At 36.5% G+C, this 17,290-nt stretch overlaps 1 protein-coding gene across 1 annotated transcript; it reads left to right on the plus strand.

Moving 5' to 3' along the window:
* The first annotated feature begins 60 nt into the window (after positions 1–60).
* LOC131426995 (hepatoma-derived growth factor-related protein 2-like) lies at positions 61–6,140 on the plus strand. The gene is made up of 9 exons (XM_058589849.1): positions 61–317; positions 378–433; positions 622–769; positions 3,379–3,447; positions 3,555–3,984; positions 4,048–4,185; positions 4,244–4,425; positions 5,253–5,379; positions 5,443–6,140. Exons 1-9 carry the CDS (start codon positions 237–239, stop codon positions 5,556–5,558), a joined length of 1,347 nt encoding a protein of 448 aa, XP_058445832.1. The 5' UTR covers positions 61–236; the 3' UTR covers positions 5,559–6,140.
* The last annotated feature ends 11,150 nt before the right edge of the window (positions 6,141–17,290 follow it).

Genomic DNA, 17,290 nt, shown 5'->3' on the forward strand with positions numbered 1-17,290 from the left:
ATGCTGCATAGGCAAATTATTTGCGATACGTCACAAACTGTCGTTTTGCTTCGTGGTTTCATTTCGATTGTGTTGGTACGTGAGAGAAGCGAGCAAAAGCGCATAAGCCATCAGAAGCCCATTGCTGGTAAAATTTTGTCCTATTTTATTCGCTTTTATATTGTTCCGCCGGTTGCCGGAAGAGTAATCGAACTTTTGAGCTAGTAAAGTAGTTTCCCAAGCAAGAAAAAGCAACCATGGTAGCGACTAAGAAGTCCTTCAACGTCGGTGATTTGGTATTTGCCAAAGTTAAAGGTTACCCGCCCTGGCCAGCTAAGGTAAGAATTTGTGATGATGGCTTCCTTTGGCTTTCTGATATTGAAAATCCTTTTTTTCAGATTACCAAAATTGAGAAAAACAAGTACAATGTGTATTTTTACGGCACAGGAGAAACGTAAGTAGTACAATAATTTCTTGGCTAATCAATGCATCACAGCCCCTAGCATGAAAGTCTGGTTTGGTCGATGTGCGAGCACCGCTTAGAACGGGGATAGTAGAAATAAAAACCAAGAAATCTAAGATGGACACCTTTCACTAAGAAAGATACGTGGAATGTTAAACTATCAATTTCTGTTTTTGCAGCGCCAATATTAAACTGGAGGATTTGTTTATCTATCGTGATACGAAAGAAAAATATGCCACTGAGAAGATTATGAAACGCAAAGGATTCAAAGAAGCCATCATTCAAATCGAGTCCGCTTTGAATGGCGAAGATCCTAGTCCGATTGCGGTAAGTAAGCTGTATTTTGTATGTATTACACGAGAAGCAATCGGTCAAGTTCGCAAGATGCAGATCTAATCGTATTGACACAGATAACAGACGTTTTAACATCAGTTTTTTGACCGTTTAAGTGAGGATAATATAGGCATTAGGAATAAGAATAAACATTTTAGTATCGAGTGAATCGCCAAAAAAAAAAAAAGAAATGAGCTTGTCTTTAGTAATAAATTAATGTATAAGACCAATATGATAATGCTTAGTGCGAAATGTTTAATCAATTGTTCAATTTAATGTTTAACCTACCGCATGTGAAGGTATGTTAGAAAAGTTTTGAAATTTTTCTAGTTGCACTATCATTAATATTGCAATTTTGTCAAATACTGATCAGTCGTGGAAATCAAACTATTCAAGATTCATATTTCGGTATTGTTTCATATATATATATATATATATATATATATATATATATATATATATATATATATATATATATATATATATATATATATATATATATATATATATATCATGCTTTCAAAACTTTTCAATATACTTCTTACGGTCAAACATGTACCAACTGACAAAATATCCCAAGGATATAATTGATCACAGTAAAACATCATTCGGCTAACATTCAGATGGACATTGGTTCAAACCTCGATGGAAATTTAGGATACAAAGTTAAATATTTATATAGAAGAAGATATGCACATGTTGAGCTGGTTTGACGAAAGTAACCAACTATGCTTGGTTCGTTTCAGGATTGTTGAATGAAAACGACAAAAATGTCGATGAATGAAAAGTCGCCATCTTGAATTTCAAACGGTTTCAAACAACAAAAATCCCTTTCCAAAAATAAGTGTTATGTAAATATTATATACAGTTTCATGTTGCGCATGTAACACTGTGTTGAGTAGATTCAATAAAAACCGTCTCGAATATATTCATTTATTTATTTGTTGTAAAATCAACAAATGTATTGTGTTCCTAATGGTAACTTCTAATGCTATTGAAACCTGGAACTGATCCAGCATAGTTTCTTCAAGATTTTTGGCGAAGAAAATACAAAGACTGATGAATCAACAATGTATGATTTATTTCTGGATGTTTTTGTCGTGCTTTGCTGACAGCTAAGTTTTTTGTTGGCAATTTAGACAATAATGGCATACATCAAATTTAGATTCTTCGTAAGAACATGTGCCGAGAAAGATTCTGCAAAAAAAAAAGTTTGTGGAAACCGGATTACGTGCTCATTGCAGAGTCTCATGTTCGGATTCACTCAGATTAATTGGTGCGTATTTTCGTGCAAAATGAACTCTCTGCTGGACAAGGACAAGCTGTATATTACTATAATCTTATGCCAAATAACCCTGTGGTATTATACAGAACGGATTTATGTCTATCGATGTTCGACCAAATGGGGTTTGCTAGTAAATCTTTTTTATTAACATATAAAGGTAACAACAGAGTATATGGCGCGGGTCAGTAGTACCCTGTCTTTGCTTTTTCAGGTAGCGATCCTGTTTGAATTTTGTATATAAACAATAAATGATTTATCGATTTTTGAGGCGTAAAGTGGTTTTGATCTTCGTTTCACTTTTTATGAGTTATCAACGGAGAAAAAGATTGACGGAATAATTGCACATTGTTAGTTCTTGGACTGTGAGCATCACGGCTGTGAGTCCTTCGTATTTAGAGAATCACCGCAATTGTACCGACCTGCTTGGTTGGCAAAGTGAAATTGTTTGTCAGCGCGATGACGTTAAGCTAATTGTGGTTAGATCGTTAATGGAACTATTCCCATTGGAGAGCCGATTGCTGATACAAGGCGAAAACCTCCGGTACTGTCGCTTTGTGCAATTCCTAAACTGTTTGAAAAGCTTATTCTGACACCTATTATCAACCACTGCGAGCAATATATTGTCGATACTCAACATGACTTTATGCCTAAGCGCTCCACATCCACTAACATATTGTCATTCATGTCCTACGTACACATACATCAGTATGTTTTGTCAAAAGGTTTATAAACAGACGCTATTTAAACTGATCTTTCATCTGCGTTTGATATAATAACTACGATATAACAATTGCTAAGTTCGAAAGACTTGGATTAGGTTATAACATCCTTCGATGATTGCAATCATATCTTATGGATCGTCGTTTAGCAGTGAAAATCGACGAACACGTTTCCAATGAGTTTATCGCTTCGTCCGGAATTCCGGAGAGTGGCCATCTCGGGCCTTTAATATTTTTACTGTACTTCAACGACGTCAACTTTACTCTAGAGGGTCCTCGTCTATCGTTAGCTGATGACGTTAAGATTATTACATTCGAAGCCCGAAATATGCAGGTTTTCTAAAACGACAGTTTGCTGAGCTTCGCCGAGTGGTATAAAGTTAACCGTATGAGATTGAATCCTGACAAATGCTCGATTATTACGCTCTCGAAGAAAAAAGGACCATTTCATTTCGAATACTTTCTGACGGATCCTCGATAGTTAGGACGACGTGTGTTCTTCTCGATTCTACATCCCAAACTGTATCTTAAGCATTGTTTAAACTGTTTCACTTTATTTTGCAAAGGGTTTTATAATAACTGCATTGTTCTAATTTTAGCTCGTTGGTCAGTCCTCTTCGCTACCGGCAAATGAATCAAAACCGGAAAGTTATTTAAACACGACCGAGGCAAGTAATGTGAAATGTGCCGTATTGCCAATAATTAAAGTCTGAATACATTTTAATTTAAATTTTTCCTGTTAAACTTCCCTTCCCTAAAATAAATTTGATTGTAGGCTAGCTTCAACGCTTCCCGTATATCGGCCAATTCCACCGTGCTTGATACATCTATAAAAACGGAAAAGGATGAGTCCCATAATGGTGAAAAGCCTTTCAAGAATGTAAGCGTTAGTAACAAACCTGTCAAGGAAGAAGGTAAGAAACAAATTAAAAAAGAGGCACTTGACACTACCGAAACTATATCGGTGAATAAGCGGAGTATTGGAGATGAAAAACAAGTTAAAGACGAACCGGTTCAGTCCAGTCCTGTCAAAGAACAACCGGAAGTCATCAGTCGCAGTGGACGCAAAATCAAACCGAAACGGTTTCTAGACGGAGAAGACGAAGATATTTCTGTCAGTCCTTCGCCTGCCAAGAAGAAAGCGCCAGCTCCGAAGGAAAAAGTAACCCCCACAGCTGTGCCTCCCAAGAAGCCCAATCCGTTTGGTAAATTCGAATCATCTTTTTGTGTGATTTACGTACTAGGTTTCAATATTTTTATTTTTTAAGATAAAATCGAAAGTGAACGTGTTTATTTTCTCAAGTTGGAACGAGAATTGGTAGAATTGAATCTAGAAATTAAGTCCTGCGTTGGATTAGCCAAAGCTGATCCGGAAAAATGCGTAGATTTGATGGAACAATATCAAAGTATGTTTAAAATCTCGTACCTGTGTTATTTTTAACATCCAATTTAATCTGTTTCTAGAATTAAAAGTAACACCGACAATGTTGAAAAAGAACCCGAATTGTGTAGAAACTATGAAACGTCTTAGAAAGTACGTCGGTAATGCAAAAGCTTGGAATATGGCAGACGAGGAGCGAATCAAATTTGACTTTCAGGCGCAACAAATTCGATCCAAGGCCGAGCAAATCTACAGTCAATTCAAGGTAATTTTTAATATAACTATTATTCCGTTATCACACTGATCTGTCAGTAAAGTCAGTTATTTATTATATTAATCTAAACCTAGCCAGTAATACGATGGGAAGGGATAACCTCTCACAGTAACAATTACAATTGTAGCATAATCGTCTCTGAAGCTGCATGCTTCTTTTATATTGAAAGATGGAAATTTGAATTTTGTTTTCGTATAGCAATCAATGAAATGCTGTACTTTTTTGGCTGATTGTATGAATATATGAATTTTCCAAAAAACGCATCATCAAATGACGCTTTTCCTTTCTTTTTTAATATTCCGTACGATTTCTGTAGCGTGGCTATGAAAGTTTTCATTTTTTTTTTTTGCATAAATATCTGTTTATTAATCTTATTTTTGTGTATTACATCAACATTTTACAGTACAAGTGTTTTGACCCTTTGGCCTTTCATCTTTGTTGTTCATACGATTCGTTATTAATATTAGGTGTTTTAGTTACTCTTGTTTTACATACTAATGTTTAATCATAATATTTATTTTGAAAGTTTCCATTAATTTTCTGGTGTATGGAAATCTTTAATACAAATATCGTTTTATAGAAAGTGTTGGAGGGTAGTCGTGGAAAGCAAACAGAAACTGTTGCTTGCTAATGTACTATTTCGACAAATTCTCCAAGGATGCAATAAAGTCAATCGACAAATCGTTCGAAAAAGAAAAAAATTCATTTTGCTATGCCACTAAGATTTTTTGTACTTATATTGTTCCATTATTCAGTAATACACCACTGCTACTGTGAAACTTTGTAACTAACTGCTCGAATCGAATCTTTTTGTGCAGACAATGTTCCCAGTTCCGGATGGTAGCATACCTTTCTGGGAGGCTTTTTGTGAGGAGGTTACCAAATTCGCGCAAGCAACTAAGCATCTGAGTCAGGAGGAGCTATTTCTACTTGTAGACGAAACAGGTTGGTATCTAAAGTGACTGACGTGTGGTACAGTTCTATTTTATCGTTATTTTTTGTTCACAGATCTCAAAAATAGTACCGACAACGAAAAGAACGGCAATAGCACTGACGATGCAGATGACGAAGACGAACAAAACAACAGTACAGTATCGAATACGGCAAATGAAGAAAGTGCGTAAATTTTTAATTGATGATTTCACAAATAGGTAAATCATCCATACAATTGAAAAGGGTATGATTGATTAGTTTAAATTTTAAAAACATACTCGCAACGTGAGTATATGATTAGACTATTCAAACACAAGAAAATTTTGAGGTTTTCAATGCTTTTGAGTATTTCCGAAGATAGTGTGACTTTAATTATCGGGGGTATGTAGCACTTGTTGCAAATAAATTGACCACCAAATAGCACACTTGAATGAAGCATTCTTTCGGACAGTGAACATGATTTTTATTGATAGTTATTGTAATAAAAACCATCTTAAACGTTTGAATTTGCTATTTTATTACCAATTTTGTGGCAATGCACTTAATGTTCAACTTTTAAATGAACTTTACGCGAGCAAACCAAGCTGCACAATGTGTGTAACTGGAAGATATGAGACGTTCAGACGACCCAATAAATGTCCATCTTTATGAATACCATTCAAATGAATAATAAAACTTGCAAAAATTGATTAAATAGGTTTTTATTGTGTACATGAAAATTAAGAAAAAAGTAACATCCTGCTAAAAATAAAATAAGTTTATTCAGTTTTTTACCATCATTGTTTTCCATACTTCGAAATCTTTGCTTCCGATATAATCAACCATGGTGTCACGATTGCTAAATTTGACAAAATTCGGTTCGATCATTCTTCGTTGGCTACAGTCATACCTTAGAAATTATCGTTTAGCAAGTAAAATTGATCACATTCCCGAAGAGTTCTTCTTATCATCCGAGGTTCCGCAGGGAAGCCTTCTCGTTCCTTCAATTTTTTATTGTACTTCAACGGTGTCAATTTATTCTGGAAGGAACTCGCCTATCGCAGCTGCTGATGATTATTGTTCACTAGTTCGTTCTACTCAGGAATATAATTCAGTTGTTTGGAAGCCTTCATATCGCGAAGGCCCTAGAAGAATCGAGTCGATACAACGTAGATTCGTTCGTTTCTTCTCCGTACACCATGGAATAATTTTCAACAAACCAGCACAAATGGCAAGTACTCATCTGCATTGAACGGTTCTAGCACTGATCCGATCCCAGTTTCCAGCCTTCCATCGCAAGTCCGATCAAGTAACTCCAATCTGCAGATTTACTACCAAAACGTCTGTGGTATGAACTCATGTGTCGACGAGTATTTGTTAGCAAGTTTAGACGATTGTTTTGACATTATCGCTCTTACCGAAACTTGGCTCCGAGAAAACACGCTGTCTGTCCAGGGGTTTGGTGCCAGTTACGAAGTTTTTCGAACCGATCGCAGTACTCTTAACAGTCCCAAATCTATCGGAGGCGGAGTGCTCGTTGCGATACATAGACGTTTCGAAGCGCTGTTGAACGAATCAACGCCTGGTAGTCGTGTCGAGCAATTGTGGATCAGTGTCAATCTCGCCAAGTTCACACTCTTCCTCTGCGTAGTCTATCTTCCACCTGATCGATGTCGCGATCTTGCTCTAATCAATGCTCACTTAGAGTCCCTTCATGAAATTTTTTCAACTCACGCGCGTCCAATCGACGAAATTTTAATCGTTGGAGACTTCAACTTTCCCGGAATCAAATGGCAAGGAACTTCCGGTGGATTCTTTTTCGCTGATCCGACGCTTTCAACATTCCATGTTGGCATTACGACCTTGCTCGACGGTTATAGTGTCAACTTACTTCGCCAATCGAATCCTGTTGCCAACGAAAACGACCGAATGCTGGATCTATGCTTCTCGAGCAGAGCAGATGTTGCACCTATAATTAGTGCCTCACGTTTCCTTTGGTCAAATCTGTTCGACATCACCCGCCACTTCATATTGTGCTCAACTCTAATCTTCCACCAGATGGCTACAACACGACCGACATCATCAGCTATAATTTTAATAAAGCTAACTACACTAAAATGACCGACTTTCTAATACATATTGACTGGGAGGAAATTCTCGACAATGATGATGTCAACGCTGCTGTACAAACGTTCTCTAACGTCATGAGCTACGCGATTGATTTCTTTGTACCAAAACGATCCAAACGGCTGTCCCTGCATCCACCATGGCAGACCACCGCAGTGAGACAACTGAAAACGACTAAAAGAGCCGCCCTAAATAGGTATTCAAAACATGGAGGATACACACTGCGTAATCAATATGTCCAGATCAATCAATTATATAAGAAAACTGTCAAGCGTTGTCATGCCAACTACTTGCAAAGGAGGAGTCTGAGTTACCTTCTATAATGAAGTTTGGAGAGTTTACTGGTTCGTGTAAGCGGGAAATCTGCCAGCTTTTTTCGGAAAAATTTGCTCGTGCCTTTACAAACGAAACCTTAAGCCCGCAACAAATTACACTCGCCGCGCTCAACGTTCCAGAATCTAATAATTCTTTAAATCGCATTCATATTGACGAGGATTCGATTCGGACGGCAATCGCTTGCATGAAGTCGTCTACCTCATCTGACCCTGACGGCCTGCCGGCAGTTATATTGAAAAATTGCTCGACTGGTGTAATTGCTCCCCTTTGTCGACTATTTCGGATGTCACTCTCTAAAAAAGTTTTTCCCAACTTATGGAAATCTTCTTTTATGTTCCCAGTGTATAAGAAAAGTGATAAAAAAGACGTGAACAATTACCGTGGCATCACATCGCTTAGTGCAGTTCCTAAACTGTTTGAAAAGGTTATTATGGCACCGATTTTCAACCACTGCAAGCAATATATTGTTGACACTCAACATGGTTTTATGCCCAAGCGCTCCACAACCATTGTCATTCATGTGCTACGTGACTGATGGTATGTCAAAAGGCTTACAAACAGACGCTTTTTACACGGATCTCTCTGCTGCCTTTGATATAATAAATCACAATATAACAATTGCTAAATTGGAAAGACTTGGATTCGGCTCTAACATCCTTCGGTGGTTGCAGTCATATCTTGTAGATCGTCGTTTAGCAGTGAAAATCGACGATCACGTTTCCAATGAGTTTATCGCTTCGTCCGGAATTCCGCAGGGTAGTCATCTCGGGCCTTTAATATTTTTACTGTATTTCAACGACGTCAACTTTACTCTAGAGGGCCCTCGTCTATCGTTTGCTGATGACGTTAAGATCTACTATCACATTCGAAGCCCAGAAGATGCAGGTTTTCTTCAACGATAGTTGTTGAACTTCGCCGAGTGGTGTAAAGTACACCGTATGAAATTGAATCCTGACAAATGCTCGACCATCACGTTCTGGAAGAAGAAAGAGCCATTTCATTTTGATTACTTTCTGGAAGGATCCCATATAGTCAGAACGACGTGTGTTAAAGACCTTGGTGTCTTTCTCGATGAGCAACTGACATTCAAGCAACACATTAGCTATATCGTTTCTAAAGCTTCTCGCAACCTAGGATTTGTAATGAGGATGGCTAAACATTTTACAGACGTGCACTGTTTAAAATCTCTGTTTTGCTCGCTTGTTCGTTCATCCTTGGAGTACTGTTCTGTCGTTTGGAACCCTCACTACATAAACGGAGCTCATAGAATCGAATCGATACAACGCAGATTCATTCGTTTCGCCCTACGGCGCTTACAGTGGAACAATCCTCACCAACTACCAAGCTACGTAAGTCGCGGGTTATTAATCGGTCTCGATACACTACAAATTCGTCGAGATGTTGCACGTGCTTTATTGATAGCAGATGTTCTGACCGATAGGATTGACTGCCCTGCTTTGCTCCGCGAAATTAATATCAACGTCCGACCCCGGGCTCTTCGCAACAGTGCATTTCTTCGACTTCCTTTACGACGAACTAACTACGGTGCTAACAATGCTATTATTGGCTTGCAGAGATCATTCAACCGCGTTTCATCAGGATTTGACTTCAATCTATCACGCAGTAGGATACTTGGAAATTTTTTATATATTATTAGAAATTATCATTAGGACCATATTGTGTCTGTTGATTATACCTAAATAAATAAATAAATAAATAAACAAGTAATAAGCTACAAAAGTCGTCAATTGATAATTGATCTAGACACAATGCAAGTAAGACGGGAGCTGTAGCGTGTTTTAATAACAGAAGATGTTCCCCATGAGGTTCATCATCCTCATTCTTGTTGTTTACAGCCGTATGCGATACGTTCGAAAGTATGTCAAATTCGTATTACTGTTTACGTTCGAGCAACGCCAATCTATCTTTAAATCATCAGTTTCGGTACATACTTAAAATGCAATGAAAAATGTTTGATCTCATTTGTATTTCAACTTGTATTATCAATCACGCTTTGTATTATCAATCACGCTTACATCCGTATCGAACGTTTATACGAGCACATACCTTCGAACGTATTTGAGTAAGGCATTCTTATTTTCACTCGAATGTGTACAAATGCGATTCCTTTGCAAAAGAAGTTTTGGCATCGCAGGTGTGTTTTTTAGAAAAATTCTACGCATCAAAGAAGTGATGAATGCTGCAGTATAAATAAACATCGTACTTAAGATCAATTTTATTCAAGTCGATGAATAAAATTTTGAAATAAAACTTCGTGATATCTGTGGTACTTATTTTCACAAAGGATGCAAAGCAAAAAAAAAACATTGAAGATTGCAGTGAACATCTGCGAAAAATTTCTAGAATCTTAGTAACATGTTTTTTTTATAATAAAATTTTTATTCTGGTCTTTTTGCGTAAAAGCTTTACGTGGACGATTGGCTTACATTTTTGTTACTTGATCGTAGTTTTGGACTCGTTGAGTGTTGCTGTAGATGCACCTTGTTGTACATTGGTTGAAGTTGCTGGTTGATTGTGGGTAAGTTGTTAACTGCAGCTGGTGTACTTTGTTCTATAGGGGATACTGATGGTTTCGTCGAAGGAGATGCTTCCTTGTTGTTGGTGGCTGTCACAGGTGTACTGGGGTTGCTTGGGGTTGGTGTGAAGGAAGCACCGTTGTCCTTTGGTGTGGTTGTCTCCTTGTCCAGTTTATCACATATGGCTTACCGTAGTGAACAGCTTTTTGGCAATATTGACATGTGGCCATCTGATTGTCATAGGTAACAAGTGATTTGCACGGAATTCTTGTATCCTGACTGAATGTCACATAAGAATGTATGTCTAAGAATGTAATGTCTTCAAGCGCATGCGTAACAAACGTACGCCATTTAGAATACCGGGGAAAAAGTTCTTCCACTTTTCTTTTTCAATAGAGAATCTCTCCGTATTGGAACAGCGAATATAAGAATCGGTGACGCTTGAGGGAAGATCATGCACACGCACTTCTATAGCACTATCTTCCATATATACTGGAATGTTGTACTTAACATTCTCGTGCTCCACATAGTGCACATCGTTATTGTCTTTTGCGAATTGAATTGCATCGAACTTTTTATAAAACTTGATGTAAACAACATTATTTGTCTTATTGCATTGAAGTAAATGCACACGTTTAATGTCAAGATTCATTTGCCCCTTAAGCAAACCTTCAAGTTCTCGTATCGAATGTCGAATTTTGCACTGCCTGAAGTCAACAACAGTTGTATTCTTTCGTGTCGGCGGTAGCTTATGTTCGTTTGGTTCACTCATTCCAAGGTCGTTCTATTGTTCACTACACAATACTGTACTTGGTTTCTTCCGTCCCGAACGTAAGCGGTTTTGCTATATCGTCTGACTTGGATGAGATGTGAAAGCGAACTGCTTAGTAACATGTTAATTATAGTGCATTTTTCAATATGCGTTTATGCTTATCGTCACATCTTTCGGGCTATGCAGTTGAACTGTTTACATCCTTTTGAGGCAGCTTTGTCGACATAAGGTAGAATCTATGTGAACAACCCTTCTGAAATGTCAAAGACGAACCTGAGATTATTATTGACCTAATTTCGTATGTTTACTGTGAAAGAGTGGGTAGGTAATGTCAGAGACATAACTGGGTGACGTGAATACGAATGAAACTAACACGTTTCGCCACACTTCTGAATATCTAAAACGGTTCTTATAAGTTGATAAATCGTGTGAATTGTGCAAGGTTTATTCTGACACATAAATTAATGAGACATGGCAAAACAGAGTAGAAAAAATTGTTCACCTGCAGAAGTACCACGGTATGAATTACAATAATTTTCAATGGAAGAAAATATCAAAAAGTTCTTTAAACATTAATTTACTGATGCCTCAAAGTCAATTGCACAGGCTAGAATGAATGAAACGTGTCAATTTTAACATTATATACCTACACAGTAGGTGAAGCGAGAATGCGAAGCCGTCGTCCTAGCACGAGAAAGACAAGCAAAGGTCATGAGTTTTTCTCATCGATACTCGTTGATAACAATCATTTTAGAAAACTATAATATTGAGTCATTCGTGCTTTTTTTCAAAATACTGAAAATTGCATCATAAATTGATCATCATGTTTTCGACAGTATGGAGAAAAGATTATGTTGTAGGGTTAAGTACAACAAGAGATATTCACGATTAAGTTCTACCCATTCTTATACAGGGTAAATTTTGAAAAGGAGCCCCATCGTAAAGTAAGTTGTATTCACGACAAAATGAAAGGAGACCATGTAATTGATAATTACAACTATTTTTGTTATGTTTTCTATAGTCTATATTTATTACGTTAAAAAATCATGCATTTAATATGAAATAAAGCGTGTTTTCCCATTGAATATTTTATATAGTGTACCAAATAAATGTGGTAAAATTTGATGTTTCAAAACTATTTGCGCATATAGGCTTTTTTATGCCTGTTATTCTCTCTAATGGCGTTTTCGCTTGAAACAAAACCCAACCAAGTTTCGACCCCAACTGCAGTCAAATGTATGGATTTTACAGCAGCTAGGGTTGGAACTGGGTTAGTTTTGGCTTCATGCGAAAACGGCATAAATGTTTTGTTGTAGGAAATCGCGGATAAACTGTTATCAATGAATTCGAACGGTTGATTCGCAACATTAAACTTACGAATACAAACCACTGCCTTTTGTCTGTTCGTCTGTAATCAAGAAAGGGACTTTTCATTCATATGAACGATGTTCGAATACACGTATCGTTCGAAACTAAAACGGCATACATTCTAGCATATCGCATTCGATTAAACAATAGTAGGTACGCAAATAATCTGTCATTTTCTTCGGAAAAAATACTCGCATTTTTTTTTTCAAACAACAAATAACACTCGCTACACTTAACTTTCCTGAATCTGATAATTCATTAAATCTCGTTAACAATTACGAGGATTGGACGGCGATTGCTGGCATGAAAGCTTCAACCTATTCCGGTTCTGAATGCTTACCGATCTTATCTTAGAAAAATGCTCCACTGAAACAATCGCTCCGCTTTACCGCCTATTTCGGATGTCACTCTCTAAATCCCCAACTTATGGCAAGGTTCATCTAAGTCACCTGCCTACTAAACCAAATCTTCATCTGCCTACAAAAAACCTACCGATATTCAAAGACTGCAAACAATAAATCGTCGATACTCAACATGGCTTTACGTCTAAACGTTTCACAACCATCAACTTATTGTCATTTATGTCCGACGTGACTGATGGTATTGCGGAGGATGTAATATACGTAGAATAAAATATATAATAAATATAAAAAAATAGATGAATAAATGAATAAATAGATGTTCGAATGCTTCTGTTCATCGTCTTGACATTCTGCCCTGTGATAAATATGTATATTTGTATCATCAACCTTATTCCTTGCGTTCTTGGTCTAGTGGTATATGAACATTTGCCCAAACGGAAGTTTCGAAAGCATTCTAAAAAACCTGTTTTAATCCACCTAGTGGTGTAATGATGCCTTTCTCATGTACATATAATATTGTGGTATTCTATTCAAAAATTTTCTCTTCGATTTTTGAAAGAAACCAAGGTATTGTTTATGCATAACATACAGAATAAAACAGTGCTTTGATTGCGTAAGCCATCCTTAAGAGAACGAAATGGGTTCACTATTATATGCACTTCCGGCACCGGAACCCGAGAACCGGTATAATCGAAGTCGGTTCGTACGGCCACCAACTAACATGACACACAAACTCTTCTAATACGCACCCTATAACTCCGGATTCGGAAGTCGGATCCGGATGAAATTCAAGAATTTCGTATGGGACCGGGAGACCTTTCATTTGAATCTAAGTTTGTGGAAATTGGCCAAACCATCGCTGAGAAAAGTGAGTGAGATCCATTTTGGTATATATGACCACTATTTCTGGTACTTCCGGAACCGGATACCGGGAACCAGGATAGCCGGAATCGGTTTGTTTAGTTGCCTACTGATAATTACTATCGATTTGTGTAGTTTTGAGACCAGTTTAGAAAAATTTTCACGTTTTTTGCTTCGCCGATTTAAGTGACGGTGTACAATATTGAACACACTTTACCCTATAATTCCGGAACCGGAAGTCGGATCCGGATGAAATTCAGGAATTTCGTATGGGACCGGAAGACCTTTCATTTGAATCTAAGTTTGTGGAAATCGGTCAAACCATCGCTGAGAAAAGTGAGTGAGATCCATTTTGGTACATATGACAACTATTTCTGGTACTTCCGGAACCGGATACCGGGAACCAGGATAGCCGGAATCGGTTTGTTTAGTTGCCTACTGATAATTACTATCGATTTGTGTAGTTTTGAGACCAGTTTAGAAAAATTTTCACGTTTTTTGCTTCGCCGATTTAAGTGACGGTGTACAATATTGAACACACTTTACCCTATAATTCCGGAACCGGAAGTCGGATCCGGATGAAATTCAGGAATTTTGTATGGGACCGGAAGACCTTTCATTTGAATCTAAGTTTGTGGAAATCGGTCAAACCATCGCTGAGAAAAGTGAGTGAGATCCATTTTGGAATATGTGACCACTATTTCTGGTACTTCCGGAACCGGATACCGGGAACCAGGATAGCCGGAATCGGTTTGTTTAGTTGCCTACTGATAATTACTATCGATTTGTGTAGTTTTGAGACCAGTTTAGAAAAATTTTCACGTTTTTTGTTTCGCCGGTTTAAGTGACGGTGTACAATATTGAACACACTTTACCCTATAATTCCGGAACCGGGAGTCGGATCCGGATGAAATTCAGGAATTCCGTATGGGACCACGAGACCTTTCATTTGAATCTAAGTTTGTGGAAATCGGTCAAACCATCGCTGAGAAAAGTGAGTGAGATCCATTTTGGTATATATGACCACTATTTCTGGTACTTCCGGAACCGGATACCGGGAACCAGGATAGCCGGAATCGGTTTGTTTAGTTGCCTACTGATAATGACTATCGATTTGTGTAGTTTTGAGACCAGTTTAGAAAAATTTTCACGTTTTTTGCTTCGCCGGTTTAAGTGACGGTGTACAATATTGAACACACTTTACCCTACACTGAGCTAAATTTTCTTTTTCACATTATATGATATTCTAATGATTTTGCACTATTAGCATTTCCAATCATAGTTACAACACAGACTAACAGACAGGACACTCAAATTAGATTCTTCAATCATTTTAACGGTCATTTCGAATATTCCTTTATTTGGGACAGTACTCACATGTGTCATGATGGCGCCACGTTACTCTATCAAAAACATCCTGTCTGTCATCTAGACTTTGTTTATTTTTTTCATTTACCAACAGAGTTGCCATTCATACAGAATTACCTGTAATGTATTGATTTGTATACGTCCATGCGAATTTCATGCAGGATACAGATTTAATACATATTGCCAAAACTATACACATAATTGTGCCTACTTCTCATCCTCCAACGCAATACAAAATCGAACCCGTTTTGTTACAATATTTACTTGCTTCTGGTCTGCCGCCACTTAATTTCGGGTGAAAACTACCAACACAATAAAAATAGTCTAGATGAACAACGTTGAGTCAAATAAATGGTTACCTTCCAACATCGCGAAAAAGTTAAATATATTATCAACGTTATCCAATAATTTATTGTGACGATTCATTTTCAAATATTTTGATGAAATCAGGCATCCCTGCAAGCAGCTGATCGGTGTTGACAAACGAGGGGAAACCAACTAGTAAAAAAAACTTGTACATAACACAAGGGGTGTACAGATAGTAAATAGTTCGCGCAGTACAATATAGGTGGAACTAGTGCATAACGAAAAATTATTTTTATAAGAATTTACTCATACTGTCATGTCTGTTAGTCTGTGGTTACAAGATGTGTTCAACATCATGTCAAATATATGAGATAATCTTATGAAACATAAAACTCTTCTTAACGTTATTTTTACAGGATTTCCATATAACGAATGAAATTTCCAGTCTGAGTCAAATTTATTGGCGCGTCTTATAACCACAGACTAACAGACAGGACACTCAAATTAGATTCTTCAATCATTTTAACTGTCATTTCGAATATTCCTTTATTTGGGACAGTACTCACATGTGTCATGATGGCGCCACGTTACCCTATCAAAAACATCCTGTCTGTCATCTAGACTGTGTTTATTTTTTTCATTTACCAACAGAGTTGCCATTTATACAGAATTACCTGTAATGTATTGATATGTATTTGCATTTGTATGCGAATTTCATGCAGGATACAGATTTAATACATATTGCCAAAACTATATACAAAATTGTGCCTACCTCTCATCCTTCAACGCAATACAAAATCGAACGCGTTTAGTGGCAATATTTACTTGCTTCTGATCTGCCGCCACTTAATTTCGGGTGAAAATTACCAACACAATAAAAAATAGTCTAGATGAACAATGTTGAGAAAAATAAATGGTTACCTTCCAACATCGCTAAAAAGTTTAATATATTATTAACGTAATATAATAATTTACTGTGACGATTCATTTCCAAATATTATGATGCAATCAGGCATCCCTGCAAGCAGCTGATCGGTGTTGACAAACGAGGGGGAACCAACTAGTAAATTAACTTTTACATAACACAAGGGGTGTACCGATAGTAAATAGTTCGCGCAGTATAATATAGGTGGAACTAGTGCATCACGAAAAATTATTTTTTATAAGAATTTACTCCCACTGTCATGTCTGTTAGTCTGTGTTATAACCATTACTAGATATCCGCACAACATACATTGGAACAATTTATGAAGCGCATATTATATTCACTTCGAATTTATTTATATAGGTATATATACCATATGACTAGTTTTATAAAATTTATATATATATATATATATATATATATATATATATATATATATATATATATATATATATATATATATATGTATATATATATATATATATATATATATATATATATATATATATATATATATATATATATATATATATATATATATATATATATATATATATCTATATATATATATATATATATATATATATATATATATATATATATATATATATATATATATATATATATATATATATATATATATATATATATATATATATATATATATATATATATATATATATACAGGGTGATTTTTTAAGAGCTTGAGAACTTTTTTAAACAATAAAACGCATAAAATTTGCAAAATCTCATCGGTTCTTTATTTTAAACGTTAGATTGGTACATGACATTTACTTTTTGAAGATAATTTCATTTAAATGTTGACCGCGGCTGCGTCTTAGGTGGTCCATTCGGAAAATCCGCTTTTTATCGACAAATTTTGTTCAGCGATGAGGCTCATTTCTGGTTGAATGGCTACGTAAATAAGCAAAATTGCCGCATTTGGAGTGAAGAGCAACCAGAAGCCGTTCAAGAACTGCCC

The sequence above is a fragment of the Malaya genurostris genome, chromosome 2 (assembly GCF_030247185.1).
Source record: "Malaya genurostris strain Urasoe2022 chromosome 2, Malgen_1.1, whole genome shotgun sequence".
NCBI lineage: Eukaryota > Metazoa > Arthropoda > Insecta > Diptera > Culicidae > Malaya > Malaya genurostris.

Bases quoted from the DNA above. Each gene is read 5' to 3' on its own strand.
- LOC131426995 (XM_058589849.1), top strand. From the start codon at position 237: ATGGTAGCGACTAAGAAGTCCTTCAACGTCGGTGATTTGGTATTTGCC. The intron at 434-621 runs GTAAGTAGTACA...CTGTTTTTGCAG, and splicing joins TTTTACGGCACAGGAGAAAC to CGCCAATATTAAACTGGAGG. The intron at 770-3,378 runs GTAAGTAAGCTG...TTCTAATTTTAG, and splicing joins AAGATCCTAGTCCGATTGCG to CTCGTTGGTCAGTCCTCTTC.